General features: G+C 48.2%; 1 protein-coding gene across 1 annotated transcript in view; it reads right to left on the reverse strand.

The window, feature by feature from the left end:
• The window catches only part of ZCCHC14 (zinc finger CCHC-type containing 14), a 45904-nt gene that overhangs the window by 11898 nt on the left and 21876 nt on the right, over positions 1-12130 (reverse strand). The window contains exons 3-4 of the mRNA XM_069552609.1: positions 10331-10404; positions 814-885 (exon numbers count right to left, since the gene is read on the reverse strand). Coding sequence (XP_069408710.1) covers positions 814-885; positions 10331-10404 — 146 coding nt within the window. The remainder of the gene's footprint in view (positions 1-813; positions 886-10330; positions 10405-12130) is intronic.

The following is a 12130-nucleotide window of genomic DNA, read 5'->3' on the forward strand; positions in this document are numbered from 1 at the left end:
GGGAAATATTGAGGGCAGAAAGAGAAAGGGACGACAGGGGATGAGATGGTTGGATGGCATCACCGACTCAATGGACCTGGGTTTGGGTGGACTCTGGGAGTTGGTGATGGACAGGGAGGCCTGGCGTGCTGCAGTCCATGGGGTCGCAAAGAGTCAGCGAGCGACTGAGCGACTGAACTGAACTGAATTGATAATCAAACTGCCAGCTGCACTCTGGAGACACTGCAGCCGTGCTGGCTCCACTTGGCACAGGTGGCCACTTCAGATGCCCAACTGTGGCTAAGACAGTGGTTCACCACCTGGCACAGGCCAGGCTGGGCGACTTTAAACATGCAGGCGTGTGCGGATGCACAAGAGTGTACGGTGGTAAAGAGCAGCTTGGTGTTGAGTGAAATGGTATTTGTTGAATCAATTTAAAAACAAGCAGGATGTACATCATCCGCCTTTCAATTTTTTAAAATATTTGAAAAAATAAAAACAAACAGGAAGATTCAGTATGTAAACACATCAAGGTGGAAGCGGGTGAAGTCTCTGCCCACTGCTGCCCGTGTAGCCCCTCCCCTCCCTCAGCCGTGGCTGGAGAGCAACAAACCACCATCAGCCAAACAGCCCTTGGCACCCGCGAACTCACATCTTTCTGCCCCGGCCAGTTCTCAACAACGGGCAGGAGTGTGGACCACATGCCCCACCAGCGGGAATGCCACCCTGCACTCACTGCCCTGGCTCAAGGCAGCGTCCATGGACGTCAGGCTGCCTTCTGACCGTGATGAATGGGACCCTGTAATTCTTATAAGAGCCCTTAAATCACCTTACCTTTGAAATAAATTCAGTCACTTCAGAGGAAGATTTGGTTACTGATGTGATTGAAGAATCAGACCACAAGACCTTAAAAACAAATAAATAAACAAACCTTAAAAACAGACTCCACATACTCAATTCACAGCACGTTCTTCCAGGGATTCACAGCCAGTATATGGCGGTAGTGAGATGAGACTTTATATATATAAAAGCCTCGTGCGTTTCTATACCCCTTGGCATGTTATAGAAAAGGTGTTCACGTAACTCTAGTCCATTAAAGCTTAACTTCCTGTTTTGCACAATTATTCAAACATCACTAAGTCACTCATGTGTGGAGTCTAAGGTTGCCCCTTAAAGCGTCATAAAGTCCGTGACGACCCCGACTGCTTGTGCTTGTGTGCACAGCCCCCCACGTGGGGACCCCCGTCTGTCTACATGGAGTCAAGACACTATGAGAAGTGAGCCCGTCCAGTGAGTGCTCACGCTCAGGGCTGCGGCCGTGCCGCTGGCCCTCAGGAGTCTGACACAAGTCAGGGCAGTCAGGACCGGGAGAGCAGGGAACAGCTTCCACGGCAGGGGGCGGGGGAAGAACGCAGCAGGGAACGTCAGAAAGGCCTTTCCAGAAGCTCTATGGAGCCTGGTTGTGTTTGTCCTTCCTCCCTGTACCTGTGACAGCAGGCAGTTTTAGTTCACGACCACAAATGTCCATCTTCCCAAATAGACTGTGAGTTCCCTGGGGCAGGGGGCTGGCTTCCCAGCACTGCCTGTGGTATTTTCCACCTATGTCAGCACAGGTGACACCTATTAGAGGCTCTCCTGCGCTGAGAAAGGCGTGAGCTGAACTCAGAAGGAGCGAGACAGGACAGAGGGAAGAGGGTGGGACGGGAGGGAAGCAGGGCCCAGAACAAGAAAGGTTAAACCATGAAACCATGCCGTTCACCCGGAAGTCCAGAAGCACTGGAGGATTTCAAGCCAGGAAATAAAATGACTGAGAGTCTTCATCACCCACAGGGAAGTATTACATGCACACTGACGTAGAGAAACTAGAGCCTGGAGATAATCAAGCAACTCTCAAGCGCCCGCCACCCGCCGGCCTCTTGCATGTTTGCTGATGGTCTCCCAGGCCTGAACTCAAGGCTGGCATCTCTCCTCCCTGTTGAAATTTGCACGAGTCCCTTTCTAGTCTGGAGCTGTCATAGCACAGAACAATTACTAACGTATGTTTTTCAAGCCCCAACAAAATACAAATCGATCAAGGCAAGGAACCTTTCTCCTTTATCTCTGAATTATCGACGCCTCCCAGAATTCATCACAAGTGCTAGCATTTTTTAACGAATGTGCTGTGCGCCATCCAAAATCTACCTACACTAAAATGAAAATACCTACACCATTTTTTCTGTTTAAAATAATTAAATCTTTTAACAACACTAAAAACAAGACTGGGGGTAGTGAGCTGCTCCCCACCTGAAACAGCAGCAGCAGCCACGATCAAAGGTGAGGGCTCTCTAGCTTTAGATGCGTGACCCAGGCACTGTTGGCACTGTGGTCTTCAAAGCAGAACATGCTGCACGTCACGCGGCATGAACACACCCTAACTCAACTCAAAGCACCAAGTCCAACACCCAAATGGTGAGCACAGCACAAACACACCATTTTACATTGAAACAGACAATCTGCTTCCCTGACGATCTTACATTTAAAGAGGCACAACTATTCTGTGTTGCCTGCTCCTGATATAATCTTCTTTGACTTCCAAAAGGAGTTGATGTTTCCACCCAGGGCAGATACAAAGCAAGGACTGGAAACCAGCTGACTTCAGCAACACACCTCTGCAGGAATTGCAGGCTGACCTGACCCAGCCCTGAGCCAGAAGAGAGGCCGGCCAGCCCCCAGAGGGGTGTGGGCCAGGAGAGCAGCCTGGCATCTTGCCACAAGCTAGAGACACATGACCCAGCAAGTCCAGGATAGCATCAGTCATAAGCTAACCCACGGCTCCTGTACCAGCAAGAAAAAACACTGCCAATCAAATGCTGCCACAGTCGTTTCCTATCACCTGCACTCACTCAAAGAGCCACTGAGACCTAAAGAGATGGACTTCAGTGTATCTTAAACATGCACAAAAAAGCACGGTATGCACAGAACAGGTAAGCATTTCTTCACACTCAAGAGTCTGACTCCTCTGACTGTCTGTCTTGCTCCCAGCACCCTCTGGTACAGGGGCAGCAGCTTAGGAAGAGGCTCTGCTACTCAGGTCACAGCCCTCATGTGCCCAGAACCACTAGACATGCCAGCAGGCCTCTGAGGAGCTCTGAAGCCAAACACAAGGACAGGCAGAACAGTCACCAAGGGCAAGGCAGCCTGGAAGCAGCACGGACCACGTGCTTTGGGAACTGGTTTTTAATGCTAAAACTACCACCAAGATTTGCTGTGAACTACAAGGAGAAAGCATCGCCAAGAACAGGATGCTATGAGAAAAGAACTGTCAGGGAAAAAGAGTTCTTCGAAGTTTAAAACAGGACAGCAGAGGTGAAAAATTCAATTCAAGATACAGAAGATGAAGGACTCTTCCACAGAGTAAATAAAAAAAGTCAAAGGGAAAGAAAATAGAGGCAAAAAGAAATAAAACAGAGGGCCAGTCTTAAGGTCCAACATGCCAACAGCAGGAGTTCCGAAATGAAACTGAGAAAAATGGGGCAGAGGAAATCAAAAGAATGATCCAAGAAAAGGTCCCCAAGTTAACGGGCTTAAATAAAAAGGGCTGATGCGTCCCAGCACAGAGGATGGAAACCTACACCCAAGTCTGGCTCTGAGAAATGTGCAAGTGACTGGAACCAAGAAAAGGTCCTAAAACTTCTGGAAACTGTAGAACAGAGCCATGCTTCTCAACAGTAATACTGCGAGACAGGAAATAAGAAGTGCTTCCAAGCTCCTAAGGAAACATGGCGGCTGGTCTAGAGTTGTATTCCCATCACGTGTCAGGGCAGATGGATAAAGACACCGCCAAACGTGAAAGGTGGGAACTGTGCCTCCACAGGACCTTCTCTAAGAAGCTACAAGAACCAGAACTGACCTGCAACGAGAGATGATCTGCGAGCCAAGAGCAGGGAACCAGAGCTGGAAGGGAAGAGGGGACCCCAAGGTGAAGACACAGGGGCCTTAACGAGACAGTGCCAGCCTGAGTCCAGGTGGGAGAAGGGCCACAGCTCCAGAGGGGAAACCAACGGAATGTCGGACCCATTTGAACACAACCAGGGAAAACTTTAGGGGCAAAGGTGTTTTCCAAGTACTTGTTCCCAAGCAACAAACAGAGAGAGACAATTAGCCCCAGGAAGAGCAGAACACTGGCAAGGAAAAGCACTCAGCGCCCGCCACACGGCCCGGCTGCCACACAAGCACTGAGGCGCAGGGTGCCCGCTGGCGCCGCAAGCACGTGCGCTGGGGCCTCTGCACACGTGGAGCTGATGGGAGCAGAAACTGAGCAAGAAACAGCTGTCAAGACTGACCCTCAGCTAGCAACGAGGGAGCATCCAGGGCAGTGAAGACTGTTTCAAGATGGAAAAGCCAGCTTTCACAAGAAGACGCAGCACTAAAATAAATATACGGTCAGCCCACTCCAGTATCTTGCCTGGGAACCCCAAGGACAGAGGAGCCTGCTGGGCTACAGTCCGTGGGGCCGCAGAGTCAGCAGCACAACAGCAGTTGGGCTCCCCAGAGCCGGCGTGAGAAGAGCGGGGCTCTCAGCGCTGCTGCTCTGCAGCCCCTCTTAAGTCAACACCACTCTCCCGTCTGCTAGGCATTTCAAGCATTTGGGTCGTCTTCTGGGGTTTTTTCCCACCCTGTCCTTCATGCATAATAAGTAAAGAAAAATATACTTTTTAAAAAGTTTAAGTTATTCGACAGTGAGTGTGGGGAAGCGGGTAACATGTGGACATTTCTACATGGATACAAAATCAGTTTGTATTTTAAAAGAGTCTGTCATCTGCTTCCTGGATTTGATTTCCACGGTAACTAGTAACCAGCAATTACAACTTCAGCAAAAACAAAACCAACTCCATGGAGAAAAAAGAACAGGAAACTCGAACTCCTACTTGTAGTCTATTTGTTACTTACATCTTCCTATAAAAAAAAAATAACCTTTCATTTGCATCCTGGATAACAATGACACATAAAAATTAAAACTAGAGATAAATAAGGCTGAGAAAATGAGGGGGGGAGGGGGCACGGGAAGTGTCGCTGACTTTCCCCTTAATAAGTGAAAGCTTCCAGAAAAAACTGCTTCCTGAGTCTTCCTACACTGTAAGCAACAGAGGGCACCCCTCACCGTGGTACGGCAGACACTCCCAATAAAGGTTTTTACTGTTCTGGCCATGGTACAATAGATATTCATTTCCAAGTTCAAAAGACAACCTATTTAAAGGACAATTTATCCTAATTACTATCCTATCTAGGGCTTTGTGGACAAAAATTAATCCTCAGGTAACTTTTAAAAGTGTTTTATTGCAGTATAACTGACACTGAGATGCACATATTTTAAATGTACACTCTGGTCGGTTTACACGTACGTATACACCCATGATGGCACCCACTCCGGTACTCTTGCCTGGAGAATCCCATGCACGGAGGAGCCTGGTAGGCTGCAGTCCATGGGGTCGCACATAGTCGGACAGGACTGAGCGACTTCACTTTCACTTTTCACTTTCATGCATTGGAGAAGGAAATGGCAACCCACTCCAGTGTTCTTGCCTGGAGAATCTCAGGGACAGGGGAGCCTGCTGGGCTGCCATCTATGGGGTCGCACATAGTCGGACACGACTGAAGCGACTGAGCAGAGCAGATACACCCATGAAACCATCCTTCTGGTCAATATAACGGACATAGCCATCACCCCTCCCCAGCAAGCTACTGACCTGCTTTCTGTCACTGCAGATTATTTCGCGTTTTCTAAATTTATCTAAATAAACCCAGAAGGAGCATGCTTTCTTCCCTGGCTTCTTTCACAAGCGCAATTGTTGAGTTCTCTCTGTCCATACTGCATCAGCAACCGCTCCTCCATGCCCAACAGCCCACTGTGTGGTCACAGTACACGGTGTACGCCCAGTCTCCCAATGATGGCTATTTGGGGCCTTACAAATAAAGCTGTTATAGACATTCGTGGACAAACCTTTGTATGAACACATACTTTCATTTCCTTTGGGTACTGACCTAGAAGTGGGGCCGATGAGTCATATTTTAGGAGTATGTTTAACTTTTTAAAAAACTGCTGAACAGTCTCCCCAGGTAGTTTCACCGTCTTATGCTCCCAGGACAGTCCTTCTACATACCCGCCAGCAGTTGGTGTGGTCAGTCCTGTGGATCTCAGCCATTCTGATGGGCAGGCAGCCTTAACTCGTGGTGGTTTTAACTGGTCTCTTCCTAACGGCTAAGGACGCTGCACATCTGTTCACATGTGCTCTCTGCCATCCACACATCTTTCTTGGTAAAACGTCTGTGCATTTTTTATTGGCTTATTTTCTCATCATTGAGTTCTTTTTATAGTCTGAATGCAAATCCTCTAACATACACGTAATTTACAAATAGGTTTCTCCTATTCTGTGGCTCGTCTTTCAATTTTCTCCACAGAGCCTTTCAAAGAGCAAGTTTTCAATGCTGATGAAGCCTAATCCGCCCATCCTGTCTTCTATGGGTCGTGTTTTGGTACCCACCTAAGAACCACTTGCCTGACTAAGTCACAAACCTTTTTTCTGTGCTTTCTTCTACAAGTTCTACAGTTTATGCTTTATGCTTAGGTCCAAAATTAGTTCTGAGTTAACGTCTATACCAGAGGTGAGGTTTGATCAAGATTCTTTTTTCTTTGCATGTGGTTGTCTGCTCCAGAACCGTTTGTTGAAAAGACTAACCTTTATTTTCACTGAACTGCCTTTATACCTTTGTGAATAATCACTGACCAGGGTGGTGTGGCATCCAGGGCCTTAGCCCAAAGCGGAGGAGGCCTGGCCCACAAGATGGAGCAGTCACCACTGCCGACCCCAAGCCCAGCCCAGGGCAACCCCGAGCAGAGCCACAGGCAGTGGGAGCCTGAGCTGCTCTGGCTCATCAGAGCGCTGCCTGTCCCAGAACACATACGGAGCACTCGGGGGCAAGGAGGGACCTTAAGCCTGAGTGATGGCGCCCGAGCAGCCTTTGTCCTTCTGAGGGCCACAGTTCCCTTGTTTGCTTTTTTTGGCTACGCTGAGCAGCATGCAGCACCTTAGGCTCCCCAACCAGGGGTCATACCCATGCCCCCTGCTTTGGGAACGTGGAGACTTAACCACTGACTGCCAGGGAATTCCACAACAATAAAACTCTTATCAGAAAACTCAAGAATGACTCCTTATTGCCTTGGCTTAGACAAAGAGTTCTTAAATACAAAAAGCACGAGTAATGAAAAAAAGTAGGTACACTGGACTTCATCAAGAGTCAAAACGTCTGTGTGTCAAAGGACAGCATCATGAACATGAAGTAAATTCCCACACAGCGAAAGAAAATATCTGTAAGCCAAAAGGCCCGGTAATTCCAGTCCTAGGTGTATATCCCAGAGAAACGAAAGCATTTGTCCACACGGAAACCTGTACACAAATGTTCACAGCAGCATTATCCGTAAGAGGCAAAAAGTGGGAACAACCCAGAAGTGTACCAGCCAGCTGCTGAGTGGGCAAACAGAATGTGTCCATCCACACAGTTCAGACTCACTCAGCCATCAGAAGGGAAGTACCAATACATGATACAACACAGATGAGCCACAGAAACATCATTTGCATGAAAGAAACCAATCACAAGAGATCACATATGTATGACTGCACTCGTGAGAGAGACACAGCACAGGCAAACCCAGAGACAGAAAGCGGATTAGTACTGCCTGGGACTTGGAAGGAGAGGGCAATGACTGCTAACAGGCATGGGGCTTCTTGGGGTGATATAAATACTAAAATTAAATTGTGGTAATGGTTACTAAATTCTGAATAAATTGTAAAAACACTGAACCTTTTTTTTTTTTTTTTAAATTTATTTGGCTGCACTGGGCCTTAGTTGTGATCTACTTCCCTGACCAGGGATCAAACCCTGGTCCCCTGTATTGGGAGCACAGCTGTCTTAGCCACTGGATGACCAGGGAGGTCTCAACACCGAACACTTAAAATGGATGAATTTTATGGTATGTGATACCCGTCTCATCAGAAGTGTAAAAAAGAAAGTCGCTTAGAAAATTTTAAAAATGTTTCATCTTTAAAAACACCAATGATATTCTCCCAAAGTCCTCCAAACAATCAACCGACCGTGTACATGTGAGCACGCCTCTGGCCCCAGGGGCGGCCCCTCCCCTTCTCAACAATTTCAAACCTGTTTTGACTGCTCTGTAGTTTTTTCCATATACATGCTATTTATCATTCACTTATTTACGCAGGCTGCACCACACAGCATGCAGCATCTTAGCTCTTCAACCAGGGACTGAGCGCGGACCATGGCACTGAACGTGCCAAGTCCTAACCACTGGACTACCAGGGAATTTTCTCCATGCAAATTTTAGCTTCATCGTGTTGATTGCTAGAACAGAAAAATGCTCCTGGGACTTGCTTTTGTAGACGGGTGTGTGAGATGACAGAGATCTGTAAGTTTACAGGTGTGTGCAGAGATGTTCCCACAGGGTCCATGGTCCTTCCCCTCTACAGAACTGCAGCTCTGACCACAGCCAGCCAGAGACCGCGGTTAAACCCTGGAAACTAGGCAACCATAAGGCACCTCATCTTTCTAGCGCAATGGGATGCCCAAACCAAAGCTCATGCTTGTTACACACTCACATCCCACAGGCAGCCACTTAACTTAGTCACAAGCAGGAGAGGGCAGCTCACTGCCCAGAGCATGCACACGACTGAAGCTGCACGAACGAGCAGCGTGCTTCATAAATAAGAGAGTTGTGTGTTTTTAAATGTTCATCTTTATCTTTCCTTAGTATCTCAAATTACCATCCAACAAATACAGTTTGGGCTGTAAATCCCTAAGGGCACATCAAGTTAGTAACCCCAGTTCAGTTCAGTCGCTCAGTCGTGTCCGACTCTTTGTGACCCCATGAATCGCAGCACGCCAGGCCTCCCTGTTCATCACCATCTCCCGGAGTTCACTCAGACTCACGTCCATCAAGTCCGTGATGCCATCCAGCCATCTCATCCTCGGTCGTCCCCTTCGCCTCCTGCCCCTAATCCCTCCCAGCATCACAGTCTTTTCCAATGAGTCAACTCTTCACATGAGGTGGCCAAAGTACTGCAGTTTCAGCTTTAGCATCATTCCTTCCAAAGAAATCCCAGGGTTGATCTCCTTCAGAATGGACTGGTTGGATCTCCTTGCAGTACAAGGGACTCTCAAGAGTCTCCTCCAACACCACATTTCAAAAGCATCAATTCTTCGGTGCTCAGCCTTCTTCACAGTCCAACTCTCACATCCATACATGACCACAGGAAAAACCATAGCCTTGACTGGACGGACCTTAGTCGGCAAAGTAATGTCTCTGCTTTTGAATACACTATCTAGGTTAATAACCCCGGGCCCCCACAGAAAAAAAAACTAGCTGAACTGCTAGCTGGTGAAGGCTTATCACTGTCCTAAACACAAGAGTGTGCTTATCAGTGTGCTCATCGGGAGAAGTAAGCTTTCAGATAACCAAAGCTTTTCTTTAAACACTAAAACACTTCATTCAGCTTATGCATCTGGGTAGAAACTTCCTAAACTCAGCAATAACCACATGGGACAGTAAGCTCAGAGCTGAGACAGGCCTCCAAGGAGCCTTCTGGAATTGTCCGCTGGACCTCCAGAAGACTCAGGGTGTCCCCGTCTGCCAGCCTGCTGCCCCCATCCTGGTCACAAGCCCCTAGTCTGGGGAGAGGCCGAGGGCCCACCCTGCCCAAGCTCGCTGCTTAACAGAGAGGCTGAGGATGGGGGCTGAATCCAAACCCAGTTTGAGCAGACTGGCTATGAGTGGGGTTCAAAGGGCCTGACAAACAGTACGCCTCAATTTTCACAATTCTCCACTGTAGCCAAATTAGGGGACCAACTACCAGGAGCCGAGTGTGTCAGTCCAGAGCACATACCCCCCAAACCCACCAAGGAGTTTCTGTCATCCGGGAGGTGCAGAGGGACACGGCTCATCTCTGCAGGCACTGACTCCCCTGGACTCCAGCCTCTGACTGGATGGAGGTGCTGGGACACACACAGGTTCAGCACTGTCCTTGGTCACACAGCTAACAGGGACACAACTGGACTGCGAGCTCAGGCTGCACCTGAGCCCACACCCTCCCCTCGATGGAGAGCAAGCAGCCCCAACAAGCGCATCTTAGGGACCGGCCGCTTGCAAGGCCCAGCCCCCACTTCTATCTCCCACAGCATTGGCACAGAGCTTTGCAAAAAGACCCGTCTTTTATTTAGTTAAATAAAAGTATTGCTTCGTGGTAAATATTCCCGTCCTATCCCTTAGAGGAGAAAAGGGGAAAAAAACTTTGTATCTTACCTCAAAGGAACATTCAACATTTCTTTCATTTTTTTTGTGTGATAATCCCTTCAGGTCTATCTTTTCAACAGTCACTGCAAAAGTAAACAAAACAAAGAAACAACAAACAAAATTATAAAAATGAAATAAAAGCTTGAAGTATATATGATTAGTTTGCATCGATCGATATGTTAGTGGCCTTCACAGGAAAGCTCCCAGCACCCGGCACCGTCTCCTCCACGGGGAGCTCGTCAGGAACGAGGGAAGCTGGAGGCCGAGCTCAGAATGAGGGCAAAGTTGATCGTGAGACGGAAAATACAGGGAAGATATAAAAACAAATTAAAAAAAAAAGGGAACGGTGCTTGAAAAGAACACACGTTTATTTGCCTGCTAGAGGGCATGGATGATAACTGTAACTGAAGGTTGGTTATGCTCTGTTCTCATCCCTAAAAGACTAAAGATCAACATCTCCCACTCTGGTTGTTTAGACACGCAGCTGCCCAGAGCCTTCGTTGGCGTCTTCGGTCTCCTTCTGGGGCGGGGCCAGGCTGCAGGCGCGAGGACTGCAGTTGTGGAGCAGGTGCTCTAGACCCCTAGCACCGCCCCTACAGAGCAGGGGCCACGGCTGCACGGGTGGACAGGACAGGAGAAGACAGTCACATCAGACAGCCCCAAAGCGGTCCCCTCCCCATGCCTCCCCTTTCACTCGCACGGGTGCTTTTTTTCTCTCCTCAGAAAGAAAATGATACAATTAAGCTTGTAAGCACTGAAGTTTTAAGATACAAATTAAGTTTGTAAGATGCAAATATTCGAGCACAAATATTTTTGAAAATAAAACAGCACTTAATAAACATGATCTAGTTTCCAAACCCCCAAACCACACTCCTGTTTCTGATTCAAACACGAATGCATCTCAAATACTCTTTAACTGCTTGCTTCTTCAAGCTTATGAACTTCTGGCAGGCACAGCAGTCAGACAATCCAGCTCTTCCGGGAAGACCGCAGCGAATGAGGGAGGCTTTCTTGTGTGAACAGCATACACACCTTCCTGATTTTTCACCCGTATTCCTGCAGGTCACTTGGCTGTGAACTATGGGCATGTCTGCAGATACTCAACACCTGTCTAACCTGACACACTCAGTGTAACTCACAAAACTATCATGTTACACTTTTTGCAGACGCCCCATCTCCTGGTTGGCCACACATCCTAAGTTTCCTCCAGCAAACACCACTCTGTAAGACGTTCAGGGCCAACCCCCAGAAAGCTTCGTGGTCAAAAGTTTGGAGGGAAAATCTAAGAAACTCCTTTTCGTAGACTGCCCATGTACGTGATCATATTAAAGGCTCTGAGAAGTCCTGTGACAAGTAAATCTACTTTTATTAACCACATTTCCCCAATTTTTTTTTTTTGGCCACAGAACTCTCTCCTCCCATAATACGTCTAAGCGCCCAGAGAACGAGCAACTCTGAGCACCAGGCTTCAGAAAGGTTCTAACCCTGTGCCTCCCACTACTGCAGCCACTGACCCCATGGGACCACTTACCTTGGTATTAATTACAATTGAATAAAATTAAAAACCTCATTTCTCAGTTGCACTAACCACATTTTAAGCACTTGGCAGCCACTCATGGCCAGTAGCTGCCATGCTGAGCGGACCCAGAACCCTGGTCCATCACAGGGAGTTCTACTGGGTGGCGCCATAAAGTCAGGGGCGGGTGGGCCGCAGGCGGCCCTCGGCCATTGGTGTGACAGTCTCCAGGGTGCAGAGCCACACTGTGGGCTGACGCATCGCCAAAGGCGCTCTCCACCCGCCGGCAGCAA

The sequence above is a fragment of the Ovis canadensis genome, chromosome 14, assembly GCF_042477335.2.
Source record: "Ovis canadensis isolate MfBH-ARS-UI-01 breed Bighorn chromosome 14, ARS-UI_OviCan_v2, whole genome shotgun sequence".
Taxonomy (NCBI): Eukaryota; Metazoa; Chordata; class Mammalia; order Artiodactyla; family Bovidae; genus Ovis; species Ovis canadensis.